The sequence below is a fragment of the Glandiceps talaboti genome, chromosome 4, assembly GCF_964340395.1.
Source record: "Glandiceps talaboti chromosome 4, keGlaTala1.1, whole genome shotgun sequence".
Classification (NCBI taxonomy): domain Eukaryota; kingdom Metazoa; phylum Hemichordata; class Enteropneusta; family Spengelidae; genus Glandiceps; species Glandiceps talaboti.
The window spans coordinates 21050525-21070486 of NC_135552.1; the positions used below are offsets into that span (position 1 = coordinate 21050525).

At 36.6% G+C, this 19962-nt stretch overlaps 2 protein-coding genes across 2 annotated transcripts; one reads left to right on the forward strand and one right to left on the reverse strand.

Moving 5' to 3' along the window:
• The first annotated feature begins 211 nt into the window (after nucleotides 1-211).
• Nucleotides 212-13524, forward strand: LOC144434303 (MAM and LDL-receptor class A domain-containing protein 1-like). Its single transcript, XM_078122755.1, has 15 exons — nucleotides 212-263; nucleotides 1897-2037; nucleotides 2396-2513; nucleotides 3313-3554; nucleotides 4221-4355; nucleotides 5370-5714; nucleotides 6363-6503; nucleotides 7403-7665; nucleotides 8191-8275; nucleotides 9079-9117; nucleotides 10249-10377; nucleotides 11490-11639; nucleotides 12202-12464; nucleotides 12945-13155; nucleotides 13424-13524. Exons 1-15 carry the CDS (start codon nucleotides 212-214, stop codon nucleotides 13522-13524), a joined length of 2415 nt encoding a protein of 804 aa, XP_077978881.1.
• A 3530-nt stretch (nucleotides 13525-17054) lies between these two features.
• Nucleotides 17055-18896, reverse strand: LOC144434304 (uncharacterized). The gene has a single exon (XM_078122756.1). The coding sequence runs from the start codon at nucleotides 18894-18896 to the stop codon at nucleotides 17055-17057; it is 1842 nt and encodes a 613-aa protein (XP_077978882.1).
• Nucleotides 18897-19962: the final 1066 nt, after the last annotated feature.

Below are 19962 nucleotides of genomic sequence, written 5' to 3' on the forward strand. Positions count from 1 at the left end.
TAGACAACTCGGGACCCACCTCTCATTTCTACTTTCCACTTCTTGTCTTTCACATCGGCTGCGCGCTTTATATTACTGTGGTTTCAAAATATCCAGACAGAAGTGGAATGTAACAGAGTTGTACGATTTAGATTTCTGTCATTCCTGTTTTCATTTGTTGTCAAACAAGAGTTTGTTAGCTGTGACGAAATATTTAAGACGGATTTCGGGTATGACGACAAAAAGTTTGGTTGTCGCAATAGCGATATATTTCGCTGTGGCAGGTAAGTACTGGTTTCTGATACCATTGCTGTAGTTTTCTGACAACCCTGATACAAATGAAACAAAAATGTCTTTGCGATGTTAGGATGTCCTCACGTTCAAAGTAAAAAACGTATAGAGGGCTGTTATCACTTAAAACATTCAAATGCATATACACCATGTTCTCTACAGTCGCTCCTGGATGAGCACACTTAAGGATGAGATCAGTAGTTCAATGTAGGATAAAAAACTAAATTCTTTTAGGCACAGACAGCCCTTCTAACTAAATTACCAAAATTAAAAAATGTAATCAATTTCAAATCAGTATATAGTAATATGTAGTGCTATGAATATAAAGCCGGTATGTAGTTAAGAAAAAAATCGTTCTTTTGGTGACAGCTTACTTTATTTAAGTGCCAAGCTTTCTATTTCGCAATTTGACGACATTTTTAATAGAAATATCTCCATTTAGGAGTACAAATAGATCCGTTGAAAGTAAAGTCGATTTTGTAGAATGAGAACTAAAAGGGCTCAAACTCCCAAAGTAAAAGAATTTAGTTTTTATCCTACTGAACTACTAATCTCGCCCCTTATTTAAAAGTGGAATGGAACAAACAAAACAACGCCCCTTTCTATTGTAACCCTATAGTAGAGATGCCAATGATCAACTGATGCACGCCCCACCTTTACTCAGCAACTATATTATTCAGTTCTCCTGTAATAGACTAAACATTTCGACTATCCGTCAATTTAAAAGAATATTTTCAAATATATTGTCGGTGGAAAAACATTGCTAAATTTAACTGCACTTCGTCGTTTTAATGTATGGCCTGACACAGGTTGGGTTGTCGGTGGCCAAGTGATGTATTAGCGCCGCGTACCACTGCAGTCTGTGTTCGTTGTGCTGTTGGATTAGAAATCAACACGTAAGAATGGTGATGCTCAGTTTGACCCTGTCGAACAATGCAGGTTTCTTCCGGGTACTCAAGTTTTCTCATCTTTTAACACCAGGGCACTCGGGCGCTGTTCAGTGGCGAACATTTAATAAAATTCCGAATTTATTTAGATGAATAAAGATTACATTATTAAATCCTATAACATTGCTACGTTTGGCACAACAGATTACAACATGAAGGTAAGAATTTAGTCAGTCCAGATAATGAAATGTAGCAGTGTTAGTAAGATGTTTGACGATTTCAAAAAGTAGCTTTTTTTTCTTTCTTTTTTCCAAAATCTCAGGGGTGGGGGCAGCTGCCCCCTTTGCCCCCCCCCCCCCCCCCGCAGGCTACGGTACTGTATTCCGGGAAACGGAAAGATAATTTCATGGTTTGGCCGATAGGAGCGCTGTTGACAAGCCATTTTGTGGCAGGAAGCGAGGGCCAGATGAGTAGAGTATTGTAGCATAAAGCGAGCAGACACAATGTCGTTCCGACAATACTATTGAAATAAAAACTAATAGCAATCAAGACATGGCTATCCACTACAGTAATACTCTGTTATGAACATTCAGAGTTCTTTCACACATTTCATTCACTGGTTCATGCAACCAGTGGCCATGGCACAAATGTTGCTCACTTTGCCAAATCTGGTGCGCCCTCTTGTGGTGGTTCCCTGAGAAATGGCTGGAACTTCAATATGTTTTATTTTGTTGTCTAGCTTCCCAAAATTTGGACTGTGATTTTGAAACTGACTTGTGTAGCTGGGTCCAGTCAACAGACGATTCCTTTGATTTCACAAGACAGCAAGGTGAAACTGCCTCTCCAGACACCGGACCTAGTGGAGACCACACTAAGGGAGGTAAGATTTCGACAATGCCTTAGCTATGATGCTAATTACGATGTAACAGGAGCCAAATATGGCAAGGATTTCGATTAAAACATTGCACTATGAATTCTTTGTTTCAAAATATTCATTATGTGGGAAAGCCCTGCCCAATTTTGCCTAAAGTTATTCGTTCTTTTACAAAATGTCAGTTACCCTTTACCTTTTGTAGAGATACTTTACTTGAATTGTTGATGAATTTTATACTTTTGAGGGACTTCTCATAATTACCTCAGCTGAATATATATTTGGTCTGAGGCATTAAGGATGGCATTTGTATCTAGTCTCAACAGTAATTGCATTGTTGGGGAAATGTGACTTTGTTTCCTTGCAGATAATGGTTACTACATATATATAGAAAACAGCGCGGATAACGATGCCGGCGATTCAGCAAGACTCAACAGTCCGAGTGTCTCGTTCACAGCTAATCAGCCCAAGTGTTTATCCTTCTGGTAAATAATGATATTATTTCATGTATTATGTATATGCATGTACGTACGTACGTATGTATGTATGTATGTATGTATGTATGTATGTATGTATGTGTGTCTGTGTGTCTGTATGTATGTATGTATGTATGTATGTATGTATGTATGTATGTATGTGTGTATGTATGTATGTATGTATGTATGTGTGTGTGTGTGTGTGTGTGTGTGTGTGTGTGTGTGTGCCTGCCTGCATGCATGCATGATGTTAATAAACGCTTAGCATTTGAGAGTTAATGTCAACAATTTACTCTGTTCGACCATAGACCCTCCACCAACGTTGGTGGAGTTGGTGGAGGGTCTATGGTTCGACAGACCAGAAGTTAGTGTGTCTTAGACACCACACGAAATTGTAACAGTGTGTAAAGCAGGATGCTTTGAAGAAGTCACCTCCGACTAACGCATCTTTTGATGTGTCCTGTTTTAGAGTAAATTGTTGCACAAAACGGCAAATGCTAAGGTCTTATGACTAGGATTGTGTGGGTTTCGAACAAGGATTGTGTGGGTTTCGAACAAGAATTGTGTGTGTCTCAAACACCCAAATGCTAAGGTTTTATGACAAAAAGTGTAAGTATTCTACAAAAGTTCTTATAATGCTAACGAAATAAACAAAATGAAATTTGTTACAAATATACTATCTTGGAAGAATAATAAATCACATTTTCAACTTGACCTTTCACACTCACTTCCATCTTTAAGACCAAACGCTTATGCAGAGACTGGAAAAGTGGCATTATGATATTAGTAATGTTTATTTCGTTGTTAGGTACAACATGTATGGAGCACACATTGGTTCATTGAATGTCTACTTGAAGAGTAGCACTCTTGGTAGTACAGTGTGGAGTAGAAAAACTACGTATGGAGATAAGTGGATACAAGCTCAGGTTAATCTTCTAGTGTCGTCAGATGTATCGAGGACTATTGTTTTGGAAGCCGCACAGGGATATAATATATTGGGAGATATAGCCATTGATGACATCACATTCCAAAGTGGTTATTGCTCTCCAGGTATAGAATTCATTACAGATTGCGATCACGTGATGTGATGATATAACATTATTAAATATCAAATACACGATTCATTTGTTGGTCATTCTATTTGTACTAGCGTTGTAACGTAATATTTTTTTAAGGTAATACAGTAGATTTTGTCTTACTTTACAAATACTTAGTAGAATGCCACAGGAAATACAGATATTTAATAAAGTATGGGTTTTTTGAGAGTCATGTCATGATTTTACATCACCTACAATTATTTGCGATTTCAGAGAAATATCATTTGATCTTGCATGTATAGGTAGCTTTATGGACTATTGCATCATGGGAGTCTGCAGAAATAATGTATTCAATTGTTGCACACCGAATATTCATGGCAACCTTTTGTTGTTTCTGACATTGCAAGTAATTGTTGGCAATGTGAAATCATGAAATGACTCTCTAGATCCCATATTTTATGACAATGTCTCTATTTAATGGAATGGCATGCAGACTGATCTCAGGGTTTCATGTTTAGATAAACACAATACAGATAACAGAGACTGACACACCCACTATTTATGTTACAATGAAACGTTGTGATTAGTCTCACTGAACTTAATACATCGTTATACAACGTTGATAGCATTTGCAAAGTAAGACGAAAACCCCGTTGATATAGATTTCTTTATTTTGCAGCTAATATGAGTTGTGATTTTGAAAATGGATTATGCGGTGGTGCACACGATGTCAATGGTGATTTCAATTGGGCTCTCATCAGAGGAGATGCTAATGTTGGCCCTGCCGTGGATCATACATATGAAGCCATAAGTGGTACGTCAATAGGGAAGGTCAATATGTAAAATTAAATTTAATGTAGTGAGAGTTTGATAAAAAAATCCGTTTTAACACAAAATACACTCGTTATGCTCATAGAAATCAGAAATAAAATATGAGATCGCCGCATTTGTTTTTTTGAACATTGCTAAAAATAAGACATAACATGCACTTCTGAAATTATGAAAAAGTGTTTATTACGATAAAAAGACAACTTTTTAAATATGCATTGGCACTATTAATATCTCGTTACCGATTGCAATATCGGAAAAAGTGGTATTGCAATACAAAAATATTTATAATGAAATAGCCTTTTTCTTATAATGTCATTTAATGGCAATGTTATATGACGGATACTTTGCTGTGCGTTTTTAAAGAAAATGTAAATGGGTGGTCGCCAGGTTTATTTGTGCGTTAAGTCAATGGAGTGTGTAAAATCAACCATTTCTTTACGCTCTCAATCATGCCACATGGGGCGCTGTACTATTCTTAATCCTGCCACTAGCCTTCGTGCTATACTGTTGAGTCTAAATTCGTACGATCATCAACACCACTATTATTCAGTTAATGATAAACTGTATGTCATAATGACATGGAGTTGAAACATACAAATATTCAGTAAAACAAACCCACTGGCTTCATAGGTCCTGAACAGAAGAAGAAACATTCCATTCCAATTCCTCGTTTTTGTCCTTTTAATTAATGTAAAGTGAGTCAAACGTTTTCATATTTTAAATACACATTGATAATCCTATATGTATGTATGTATGTATGTATGTATGTATGTATGTATGTATGTATGTATGTATGTATGTATGTATGTGTATGTATGTATGTATGTATGTATGTATGTATGTATGTATGTAAATGAATGAGTGGATGGATGGATGGATGGATGGATGGATAGATTGATGGTTCTTCATATTTTGCATTATAAAGGTCTTTGATGGAGGAATAGTCTGCTTTACCTCAATATAATATAAGTACATTATTTTATAATTCTTGCGCCAGGTCATTACTTATATGCGAATGCATCATCTAGCAACTCTGGTCAAGTCGCTCGATATATCTCAAAGACGTTCTCAACGGATTCAAGTCGATGTCTTCAATTCTTCTACGCTAGAAGTGGTGCTAGCATGGGTGTCTTGAGTGTACGACTTAAAATCGATAACATCATGAGCCACCCGGTGTGGATGCGAAATTTAGCACTTGGAGATAGCTGGAATCTGGCACAATTCTCATTAAGACAACAGAACAATTTTGCGCTTGTGTTTGAAATTGTACGGACCAATGCTGACACAGGATATGTAGCATTAGATGACTTTCAGATCCTGGACAGTGACTGTACAAATCCAAGTAAGATATAATATTATATAATAATGTGTATTCCATCTGTTAATATATGTAAATTGTACATAAGTCCTACATTCACTATATACTATTAATGAGGTACCATTGATGCCCTAAAATACATGGAAACCAGAAAAAAATGATTACTTTAATGTAAAGAAGATACGGTTGACATGTGAAATGTAATCTTATTTGGTTAGTTCCTATTATACCTTGTCACTCACTTATTATTTGTTGCAATCCTTCCAACCGTTTATAATTCGTTGCAATCTTGCCAATAATTAATTATTTATTGCACTCCCGTCAATCATTTTAATATTTCAACCATGTCAGTCATTTACATCTTGATGTAACCCTGTCAACTGTTTACAATTATTGCAATCCTGTCAACCATTTATAATTATTGCAATCCTGTCAATCATTTAGTTTGTGACAACCCTGTCAATCATTTATAATTTCGTTCAATCCTGTCAATTTCTCACAGTTTGTGACAACCATGTCAATTATTTACAATTTGTTGGAATCCTGTCAATCATCCATTGATTGTGACATTCATGTTCGTAATTCATAATATTTGGTAACCCAGTCAATCATGTATCATTTTTAAAACCCTGGAAATAATAATGAAATTTGTATTCGATATATCGTTTTCAGCTGAGTGTAATTTTGAAGATGGCAGGTGCTCATGGATAAACAGTTTGGTTGATGACGACATATACTGGATAATGAACATGGGTACTACAGCAACAGGTGATACAGGACCATCGGTAGATCATACCACAGGATCAGATACTGGTAAAAAGGATAATAAGTTACATCACATCGCATTGCATCGTGTGGCACCACGTCGCATTGATAATGCCACGGCACATAACATGGCATCACATCACACCACACCACACCACACCACACCACACCACACCACACCACACCACACCACACCCTAGCACAGAACATTACACTACATTTTTTTTTTTTTTTTTACATTACATCAAATCAATTTGAAGTACTAAAAAGGGTATCGCAGCACAGATAATCTATGATCTATACAAGATTTAATATTAGACATGCAATGTTTTCTACACTTTTTTCTTAAAATAGGCATTGGCATGGGATTCATTAAAGTATAAAGGAACACTCAAATAAATATGGACAGAAAAAGATTGAAGAAAGAAATGTTCACAGTGAACTCATCAGCATAGTTTGTACAAAATACATGTAATAGTGAGTCCTTGATAGCCGTACATGTCAAATGTATGTGTTTGATAAAATTTTCATGTTTCATCACTTATATATCAGCAATAAAACCAGGATCACTTACGTATAAAGTAAGTTAATTATTAATCCCACCAATTCAAACCGAAAGACTATACATCTAATACAATGGTTATTGTTACGAATTACACAAACAAAATACAGGCACTGATAGCGCGCATATAGACAATAATGTTTTGTATCACCGTGAACACTAATAAACAGTGATATTACACTGTAATTTGTGCTCATATTGAGATAAAATGTAGCATTTTATATACCTGCGCACTACCAGTTTCTGTATTTTGTGTTAAGTGATTTGTAACAAGCCTTGTGTGGGGCGTTACAGACATATTGCTACGAACGTGAAACGCTATAGGCACTCTGGTTTGGTAGTACATAACTCAGAAGTAACAATGTATTCTTGAAATTGTTTTCAGGCACTTACCTGTTGATGGACGCTTCAGGGTCCAGTACCGATGTCAAAGCTAAGCTGTACAGTGAAGTGCTTTCAGCAGGACAGGACTACAGATGTCTAGAATTCTGGTACTACATGTACGGTATTAATATGGGTACTCTCCAAGTAGACGTCACCATTGCCGAAGACCCGGATTCCCCAGATACCATATGGACATTAAGTGGTAACCAGAATGATAAATGGAATTATGGTAAAATCCCATTCAAAGCTCTCAAGGAGTCCCAGGTAATGCTTAAAATACAATTGTACGTGTTAGGGATCATTGCGTACACAAAATGATTTTGCATTGCAAAGAAGTGGTTTGTACAAATGGATGAATCTATGTGAGTAAAGAATCCAAATTAAATTCTTTTAGTATTACCGGAAGATGTCTTAAATAAATGTTTGCCTATTGAAAAACGCATGACATCTTTACTGGAAACAGCAACATACTTATTAGCTGTTGAAATGCCTGTTTAAAGCTGACGTCTTGCACACTGACAAGCGTGATTTAAGTGAGGGTTATCTTAATTTTTGAGACGATGATATAGTGCAATTACTTGGCAAAAATACACATCTCAGTAACTTCTACAATTTAAAGTCGACGTTGGATACAACACTTTCATCTTAACTATTAATTCCTTAATATAATGGTTTTTTTTTTATTCATAACCACATTTTATTATAAAGGTCTTTACAACACCTAGGTCAGTTCAAATCATTTTAGATACCTAAGTATAATACTAAGTAATCTTTGTGATTCTATCCAAGATAATCTTTATTGGTACACGTGGAGATGGTTCGAAGAGTGATATTGCAATTGATGATATTGTCATCAGCAACGGTTACTGTATAGGTAAGTTGTGATTGCTATTAATCATCATCTATATAGTGGAAATACGCGTTCTTACATAGTGAAAATATGGAAAGTAGTATGAGGAAGATATAGATCCATTCACTGCCTCCACAATAATTTATGGCAGATATGGGCCTCCTTCCCTGCCTCCACAGTAGAGTGCAGACGATATGCACCTTTCCCCTGCTTCCATAATCGAATGTGGAAGACAAGACTCCCTTCCCCGTCCTCACAATATAATGCGGAATATATGGGCCTCTCTACCCCGATTCCATAAGTAGTATGTTGAACATCTGGTCCCTTAATAAAACCCAACTACACAGAGGTGTATGTAAACTTAACTAATCCTAACCCCTACTACACGGGCCTTCGCAGTAGTACACGGAAGACATGGAGCCCCTATCCAACTCCACAGTAGCATGTTGAAGATATGGGCCTCTTCCCAAACTCCACAGTAGGATGTGGCAGATATGGGCCTAGCTACCCCTAATTTAGCAAGGGTGTAGAAACTATATAATCCCAACCCCTACCACACACGTTTATGGAAATTATGGACATCCCCACCCCAACTATGCAGACAAGATGAGAAAAGATAGCTCAAAGAGAGAAGGCCATTAGGAGACAGCGAAGGCTGGTGGGATGTTTATGGGATTAGACACACATACTTGAAATTTTGACATCTGACTTGAATCAAAATGACGTGCGCTCGAACACAATCAATATATGTATATTCGTAAGTAATTTGAGATATTATGTCAGTGAGTGATTTGTTTTTAACAGTGTTTATGTATTCTATTATTCAGGTGCACCAAATGGAGCTACAGTTCATCCACCAACCGTTGGTGAGTTTATACATATGCTGTTTATGTATCAATCAGTCATGATATCTAGAAATAGTGGATAAAACCAAAGTTGTTGTTGTTTTTTTTTTTTTTTTTTTTTTTTGGGGGGGTTTCTTTTCTTTCTTTCTTTTTTTTTTTGGGGGGGGGGTTGTCTGCGCGCGCATCACTAATAGCCCCCGCCTCGATCTGTTTGTGTGTGTTTGTCTGCTCTTAGTTAGAATCCTCAAGGATTTATGACCAAAGCCTTGGCAAGGGAGTACCGATCACACAATCTGGTGATCATCACACAGCCTCACAGGTTAATGAACAAACGTTACGATGTTTATTTACATATAGCTTAATTCATTTTGGCCATAGTTTCTGAGTTTGGGAAATCCAATGCAGAATGCATTTTAAATTTAATGAAACATGAGCAATGTTAGGAATAAAGCATAGCCATCAACTTGGCAGTTCTAATGCAATTCATGATTTGAGCTCCACAACGACAATGAATTCACCTTCCCTCTAAGTTTTATAGTATCAGTCATTAATTGACTGTGCTTTTTGGTAGCTGCTAAAATTTAAAAAATAAAGACTACATTTATTCCATCAAAATATAGATGGCACTCTTCTTTTATACATTGATTTCTGATATCTTTGGCAACATAATTGTTTTGGTAGATATTTTAATATCTGAGAAAACATGTGCACAATTTCAGTCATTGAAATATATCATGTTCATATACTGTGGCGTACGGTTGTTGCCTTGTTTTCATGAAGATACTATTTTTGAACAGGTATTACGTGATCATAAGTATTCTGTTATATTTATAATGGAACATGTTATATGAATGTCAATTTCTTTTTTTTAGTATTACATTTGTATAAATATTTTATCCTTTCAATTTAATGCAGATGACACAACTTGAAGATACAAACACTTCACTAACTTTCACTAACACTAACTAATACTTGAAGATATGTATATAAGTTATAACCCTCTCTACATTAATTTCTGCTTCAACTGTATGTAGAGCTAATCGTGAACCAGCAAATGATATCTGCCCCAACATATAAACACTTACTCTAAGTACTAAATATAATGTAATATTATATGTAACTTGCCCGTTTTTCAACTTTTCGTTTTGTCAGCTCCAACACCCAGTGGTAATCCTTGTGGTTTTGGCAAATTTACCTGTAGAAATGGTGTATGTATCGATGCTTCTCAATACTGTAACTTTGCCCGTGACTGTACAGACAACTCGGATGAAGTCGATTGCCGTAAGTTAAACACATCTTGCAATATCCATGGATCTAAAAATTATACTTGAAGTCATAACCATAACATATGCACTTGCCTTCTATCTCTTCCAGATACATTAATTTTTACCTTCAATAAGGGAAGGTGATGTTGTGATTGTGATTGTGATTGTGTGTGTGTGTGTGTGTGTGTGTGTGTGTGTGTGTGTGTGTGTGTGTGTGTGTGTACATGTGTGTGTGCATCTGTCCGTCCGTCTGTGAGCACGATATCTGAATATCGGAAACCACTGTACCAACTTTGATAAAACTTGCAATACATCTTTCTTTCTACCATTGGTTTTGGTAAATATTCCTTAGGACACAGACCTCACAATTCCCTATAGCTTACTACATAGATCAACCATAAGAAAGAGCAAGTTCTATCAATTTTGCTGATGTTGTTTATAGTTTAAATGAGTCATTTGCATAAATAATGGTTTTCAGTAATTACACTATATCTCCAGAAAACATACTTCAATGTCATACAATTTGGTACACACATCAACCATAATAATGTGTATATGTTCTATTAATCTTGTTAATGACAGCTTGTAGCTTTAATGAGTTATTTGCATGATTAGTGATTTTTGGTAATGTCATTATAACTTGAAATTTCATATGATTTGGTACATGCAGTGATGATAACAAAGTGCACATTTTTCATATAGTTTATTAATGTAGCTTTTAATTGTAATTAGTCATTTGCATAATGAATGATTATTGGTTATTAGGCAACACCTTTGGAATGCAAATTTCAAATTTCATATAGTTTGGATAATGCAAAGACGAGATAATAACGTGCATGTGTCCTATTAAGCTTGGTGTAGCTTATAGCCCTACTGATTCATTTCTATAATTGATGACGTTTTGGTAGTTAGACAACACCATAAGTTGATTTAATTTGCCAATTATTGGGGTATACCATGTATGATAGCTGCATCACAGAAAGGTACCTTCAGACAACATGTGTAGGAACATTCTAAAGGCCTTGCCCGTTTGGAAGGCATTCAGTTTACATCTGGTTTTGACATGACTTATTGTCAAAGTTGCTATAGCTACATTATGTTAATTCTATTGTTCTGGTCTGTACATAGCTACAACATGTAACTTTCAGTCTAATGAGTGTGGATGGTCTGAGGGTACTCCAAATGACAAGTTTAACTGGCACCGAGCACGTGGTTATGATACACGAGCAACACCAGATATAGCACCAAGATATGATCATACCAGGAAGTCTTTATATTGTAAGTATTCTTGTATGCCAACATGGCAATGTCCGAAACAAATATGGTTAAATATATTGAGTCTTTTTAAGCAAAAATGATAACAGCCTTAGGGCAAATCAAAATGGTTACCCCAACTCTTGATTTCATGAGACTGGTATTACGTGAATGTTACAATGGTTATTATTAGAATGTTGATGAAAAAGATATTCATTTCAATATCCTGATTTTTACACAACATTGTATTATCATATGCCAAAGTTTCTGACATTTGGAATTGTGATATTCTGCAAAACAATAAACGTAATGAGGGGGCCGGGGTCTCCTCCAGTGTGTTTATATTCAAGTCACGAGATAAACATGTCAAATCATTGAGATTTGGCATGTTAAATGCAGACTTAGAAATACATTTATGACATTACCATTTTTAAGGAGACTTTTTAATATCTCATATTGTTATTATTTTTAGATTTCGATGAGCAATTTCTATGGTCTACTTGTTTTTGCTAAATGAATTTGTCGACACTATCCTGGCTATAGTGAGGCTTTGTAAACGCATTCATATCCCATTTGTTAATTTTAGACTATTATTCCTATATCGCCATGGTTGGTGCCTACGTCTACCCATACGAGACCGCAGAATACTACAGTCCAGCATTCGCAGTGGCAGCTCCTAAATGTAGACTAGATTTTTGGTGGTACCAATATGGCATATACCCATATTATTTTGAGGTTTGGATAAAAGCAGATGATGTAGAAACTAGAGTGTTTTCATTTTATGGCACTAAGGGCGATCAGTGGAATAACATGATTGTAGGAATTGGGAAGAGGACATCACCATGGCAGGTTAGTTATCTCGTTATACCAATCCAAATACGATATTGAACTCATATATTTTCTATATAGTCGATGGTGTTTCTTCTACTTTGAATGACTAATGCATGTACTACACAGCCTATTTGTTAAAATATCCAAAACAGAAATGTCCAAAATAGTTCATCACCTGTTGCACAATGTCATTCATTTCGCTAGTATAGATAGATAAAACGCAAACGTCTATCTGGATTAATTAGCATATTTAATCATCATTAACAGGGAAATGACAAGCAATTGATTAGTCAATAATTTACTTAACTTTTTACTTGCATTCATGTTTTCAAACAAAATTATATGTTAATGATAATCATCTGCATTTTAACAATGATTTTATAACATTGAGGTACTACCAAAATGTGCATTTCAAAAAACATTCTAAAGGCCTTCTTATCATGTTTTTACGGATGGGAATCAGTGTACAGTACTAGTATTTTCGACTTTCATTTGCAGGTGGCATTTAAGAAAAGACGTTATAGCTCATACAATGCAGCGACGGCCGTTGATGACATAACATTTCTTGATTGTTCTCCACCACAACCTGTTGGATTCTGTGACACGTCGAGCAAGTTTTGGTGCACGACCACGAGAGCATGTATTGACAAAACTGCAGTTTGCGACATGCAAGATGACTGTGACGACAACTCAGATGAACAACATTGTGGTAAGTTTAATTAGGCGACAGTTCAGATGACCAACTTTGTGGTAAATTTTGTTAGGTGACATCGTCATCAGCAATATGATACCTCCAAAACTTACACTTAAGTTTCACTGTATATTGGGAAGCGAAGGAATGAGGCGCTACAATGAAATGTCAAATTCAAACAAAGCCACAAACACATCAGTTAGCATCAAATATATAATTCTGCCTAATAATAACTTTAGCGTGAGCAGTTACAGAATGTCTATATATGATATATTTGTCATATCAGGATGCTATGTTATACAGAGTTTACGACACTCTGACAGATGGGGTATGTTCATGCAAATGATTGCACGTCTCATGAATTCTCATTCCTTTAGACGTGGATAATGATTCAGAGCCACGGAAAGCCTCCAGACTACTTATCCGAATAGCTTTGTTAATTATGATATTACAAATATATCGTACAATATTAATCCATTATTTCTTTAAAAAATATATTTAGGTTTCTCACAAGTGTTACTAACTAGCTAGTTTAACTTATGTAATCACAGCCTGGAAATTCTATCGTTAAACAAACAAATTTATTTGCAGGTACCTCTATTACATGAAAAAAGACAGTAGAAGTATTACTTACACAATTGTTATAGTCATTCCAAATGTCATCATGATGAATCCAGCCTAACAATGTAATTTTCAAAGGAACATACGTTAAAAATTACCTTGCCAAGACAACAGAAACAATGCAGTGATCACATCGTAATACTCTATTCGCAATACGATGTAAACAGTTCCTTGGGTCCGTATTTATATTCACATATTAGCAACTTTATGCAACGGGTTAGACGCTAAACCGCTTTGCGGGATACGTTCGTCACTTATACAAGCTGGCGAACTATTTGATACATGTATATATTTAATATGATTTAATTTTCAGGATCCTATGAAATGTGTGACTTCCAAAGTAACACGTGTAGTTGGACACAGGCCTCTGGTACAGATCATTTATCATGGTATCGTAGAAAGGGTACTACTACTACAGCATATACCGGTCCCTCCTTTGATCATACTTTTGGAAATACTTCAGGTAATTCATCAGTCTTTAAGTATTGAAGTTTTCATTAAAACATATTGCAGATAATTGTTACATCTTTCACATTATCTGATAGTCAATCAATCGCTAAATCAAAATAATTACTTAGCGCCAAAAGCTAGTATGAAGTTCATCATGTATATGGCACTGAACAAAGGTCAACTATGACATCAAACATGAGGGTGTTGTTATTGTTTAATAAATTTATGATAGAGCATACCATACTCCTAGCCTTACTTTACTGGATAAAAGTATTTCCTTTGGATAGCTTCAATAACTGTACACGTCATATTGTGATAAAATAACATTAACTACAATGTCATCAACAGGGTATTACATGTATATTGAAGGATACTATAACTACTATGGGAAAACTGCTCAGTTGGTCAGTCCCATATACCAAAAAAGTGGAGAGTGCAAGGTAAATGCCTCCTTAGAATCGAATTGATAGTGCTTTCCTAGTAAAAAAGTGTCATATGTCAATGTCGTACCGATGGGCAATGTACATCAAGTCTCACCACGTTACACCAACACACCATAGCACGTCCAACCATACATACAATACAATTACAACAGTGTTATGGGTAGGTTTCAACTTAATTAATACTTATAAAAACAAGTCTTAGTAGAAGACACATCCCCGTGAAATACTTTACTTCTGTATGACTGAATGGAAACATGCTTTAAAAGAAATTGGTGGCAACAAACCAATTCTACAAAGTGTCCGGTAATGCAGGAAATTACTGAATTTCAATAATTGAACCTGGAGATCAGAGTCAAGGCCAGATGTAAATGTCTCGAAAGAAAGTTCAAACCTGGCAATATGGGAGTAGACATTTGAATATAGTCTCTATGTATTAACATTTTTTAGTTTGTGTGTAAATCATGATTGTTCACTACCTACAAATACGGTAGTCTCGCTGCCAGACTCGTGACTATCGTCCCTAATCTGTTTATGCATACCGAGCGGCGCAGCCGCTGTCCCTCTCTTCTCGCGGCTGCGCCGCTCGGCATACAGAAACAGATTAGGGACGATAGTCACGAGTCTGGCAGCGAGACTACAAATACGGCTGCCATTGAGTAAAATGTACGAGCACCAAAAATGCATGTGTATGTTTATTTGGTTCTGCATTATCTATGTACATGATCTTAAAGACATTAGTCACACATAATTGGTACAAAGTGTCTGCACTATGTAAGTAATAGCGTAATTTTAATGGTCGACCCTGTAGGTCAAGGTAAAGGTCAATGGTCACTCATACAAGAAAGCTTGTGCATGTACTTATATGGGGTTAGACACTTGAATAGAGTCTATGTATTGAAGCATTTGAGTTATGCAGTAATATAGTGGTTTTTTAATAATAATAATAATATTTATTTCTTATAGAGCGCATTACATTAAAACAATCTCAATGCGCTGAACAAAAGTAAAAAATTATTTTGAAAGGTACATATACACATGTATAAACATGATATGAAACAGGATAAAAATACAAAGACACGGAATGACCTTTAAAAGACTGAAATGTAAAAAGTTAAAAGTTAATAATAATGAGATCTAAAAAGATGACATTTCAAGGCAGATTTAAAACTGTTCAAAGTATGTGAAGAACGAAGACATGATGGCAGGACATTCCAAAGGCGTGGGCCGCAAATAGAGAAGGTCCGGTCACTATAGTATGCCGTGTTCCCTATCGGTTGGTGCAAATTCACCACGCTACCGGATTGCGACCGAAAGGAACGATGGGTAGATCTAATAATTAATAAATCGCCTAGATATGAAGGCCCGCACCCATTAAGAAGTTTAAAAACAATACAGAGTACTTTGAATTCAATGCGCTTCTGAATAGGTAGCCAGTGTAATGAATGAAAAACTGGGGTAATATGCTCAACTTTTTTCCTTCTAACGACAAGTCTTGCTGCTCAATTCTGGATAATTTGGAGCTTACGAATTTGTTGAAGTGGGAGACCATATAATAAACTGTTGCAATAATCTAAACGTGATGTAATGAAAGCATGAACTAGTTTTTCAGTACAACTTTGATCAAGAAGAGTGCGAATTTTCCACAGAGCATGAGAGGCAGCTTAACAAATATTAATAACATGATCAGACATAGTAGCCGCCGAATCCATGGAAACACCAAGATTGCGAACAACATTAGATGGTTGGATATCGACATCGCCAAATCGTATCTCACACCAGGGTACCGGACCTGCACCACCAAATTTAGAAGAAAAATGCACAATTTCTGTTTTACCGTCGTTAAGATAGAGCATATCAAGTTATCACGCATCCACTGTCTAACTTCACTAGTGCATGACTCAATAACTGAAGTCGGAACCCGGCCACCCTCACACGTGAGATACAGTTCGGAATCGTCCGCATACATGACACAATTTAAACCATGACGGATTATGTTATCCTCCAAGGGGGCTGTGTAAAGCGTAAACAAAACAGGTCCGAGGGCGGAGCCTTGGGGGACACCACAATCGAGAGACCGTGCCTTTGACACGACTGCTCCAACACTCACAGATTGGAATCGACCAATCAAATAGGAACGAAACCACTCCAAGGCTGAGCCCCTGATGCCATATCTATTACGCAATCTGTGTAATAAAATGTCATGATCAATCGTGTCAAAGGCAGCAGAAAGATCAAGCAAAATCAATATTACATCTTTACGTTTATCAAGGGAGCCTAATATATCATTTTGGACTCTTATAAGGGCCGTTTCAGTGCTATAACCCGCTCGATAAGCTGACTGGTATTTCGCGAATAAATTGTTGTCTGATAAATATGAATTCAATTGAACTGAAACAATGCGTTCTATAAGCTTGGAAAGAAAAGGAAGATTAGACACCGGGCGGTAATTCTTAAGGATGTTTTGTCTAAGTTTGCTTTCTTTAGTAACGGTCGAACTATAGCTGGTTTACAGGACGACGGAAATTCGCCTGAGATCGGTGAGCTGTTGATAATTTGACAAATAACAGGTGCAATCTGTACGCTGCATTCCTTTAAAAGTGTGGATGGAAATAGGTCAAGTAGACAAGACTTTGGAGGCAATGTGTTAATGAGTTTTGACACATAATCTATCGTGACGGTTGTGAAAGCGTCAAAAGAGCAGCATAAATTAACATTATATGTTTCGGAAAGTGTTGCTACTGGTAAACTTTCTCTCAGTTTTGCAATCTTAGAACAGAAAAAGTTAACAAATGTGTCAGGTACATTACAGATATCCAAGTCGGGAAGAAATTCAGTATTAACTTTTTTACCACCTATGATATCGTCGATTACATTGAAAAGGGATCTCTGATCAGCACCGTCAATACGATCACGAAGATAGTTCGTGTGTGCTTCGTGTACTTTAGTAAAATAGGCACAACGAGCAGATCGAAAGATATCTTTGTGAACAGCAAGTCCAGATTTTTGCCACTGTCGCTCTAGGCGACGATGATTTTTTCTTTCTGTCATAAATTGCACAGTGAACCAAGGGACCCGTTCCTTCTCAATGTGAACTTTAGTTATAGGGGGTGCAAATTCATTCAAGATAGATGTCAAAATGTAGTTATAGTTAGCTGCAAGTTCATTCACATGATCAGAATCAGATGGCAATTCTGAAAACAAAGATGATACTCTATCTTGGAGGACCTCGATGTTCAGATTATTCAATCTCCTGCTTGTGCGAGTGACTCTAAAAGCATCAGGTCTATTAAGTGGAATGTCAAAATGTAACGATGCATGATCTGATGGTAACAGCCAGTCACTGGTGAAATTGTGAACGCACACGTCCGATGTTCTGGTTATAATGAGTGTGTGTCCTTTATCATGTGTCGGAAACTTAATATGTTGCTCCAAACCAAAAGAGTGTAACAAGTCGTTAAAATGTGTGGCATCATTATTGCTAGGGTCATCGGTATGTATGTTAAAATCCCCAGCAATGACAAGATGGCCTCTTGCGTGAATGATGCCTTCAATAACGGTTGCAAATTCATCAAGAAAATCAGTTACTGTCCACTTACAGCTTTTATGCGAATACGGAGGTCGATAAATGACAATCAGACGAATTGTCGATGATGCAAGATTCATATTTCTATCTAGTACCTCAAAAGTCTTGAAGGAGGATGTTGTGTTCACACTAAACTTGAGATTTTTCTTGACAATGACAGAAACACCACCTCCCTTCCGACAAGTACGCGGTATTTGATGAATATTATAGCCATCAATACTCGATGAGAAACGAGCTTTTATAGTGGCATCGAGTGCGTTGAACCATGTTTCAGCGACGATGAAAATATCAGTACCATTCTGTATAATAGCATCAGCAACAGCTGGTAGTTTCTTGTCAATAGAACGAGCATTCCATAATGTACAAGACAAATGCTTCCTCGAAGGTTTAGGCTGTCTTTTCACCTGAATGAGATTCGAAAAGTTGACTGAAACAGGTGTTGAACCCTGATTATCGGGAATATAGCGTCCGAAAAAGTTCGTAAGAACCTTAATCTTATAACGTTTCCTTCCAGAGCGTTTCCTTCTAGGTCTTCTTTGATGAATATTCCTATTCAGTCGATTTATAGCGCTCAAAGCAGACAGTAATTGTTGTCTTGGAGACATCGCATATCGTAATGAGAGTAAAGTGTCTCTACTATACCGTAACGCAGGCCGCGCCATCTTAGAATTTTCGTGGTGAACAGAAGGGTAAGACGGTGTTGACGAATTCTGGACAGAAACCGATCCGAAACTTACACACTTGTGCTCAACAGGCGCTACATTACTTATACCAAACCAGTGTCGATGTACCAAGGCAAAAAGTGGATAGTAGATGATCAAAAATCGAAACATAAGGGACAACGATACAACATAACAGGCGGCCATCACGGCGCCCTCAATATCCAATTTTACTACGATTGTGGCTGCCATTCACTAAAAAGTACCTACACAACATTCATAATGGTTGTGTATACTTAGGTCAAAAGTCAATGTATCCAAAGATAGCTTGCTTTTGATAATATGAAAATAGACACTTGAATGGAGTGGCTGTGTATTACAGGTTTTGAGTTATGCAATAACCATGGAGACGGATTTGCATATATCAAAAAACTAATTGAGGGGCATCAGTCCCATGTGATATGTCACATTTGTGTTAGGTTTGAAAGCAAATGGATATTGCATGTCTGAGAAATGATGTAATATAAACGGTATGGACAGACTTACAGAGGGATGGACAAAGCCCAACAACGTACCTAAGTTAATATATGATTTGTCAAATTTGTCTCGCAGACAGACAGACAGACAGACAGACAGACAGACAGACAGACAGACTTCCTGAATTGGTTCTGCCTTGTTAACAATTCGTACCCAGAGCATTTTCCGAGTATTAGTGCCTTATTAACTTGTTAAGATAATGAACAGCATAGTACATTTCCAAGTAATGCCACACACACACACACCAGACTTGCGCACGCACACATTCATATGCACACTCACTCACTCACTCACTCATTATTAAATATAGTGGTGGAATTATTGTTTGTTAAAGATATCATCTTTAACATTTATGAATCCCTTGGCAAAGTAGAACACAAACAAAAAAGTTGTAACATGGTTTTCATAATAGTTTTGTTCCATTTTATGTCAGTTTCGGGTCTTCCATCATATGTATGGACAAAACATTGGTAGACTGAGGATCTATACTCGTATATATCAGAATACTAACCAGGGGCAAACAAAATTATGG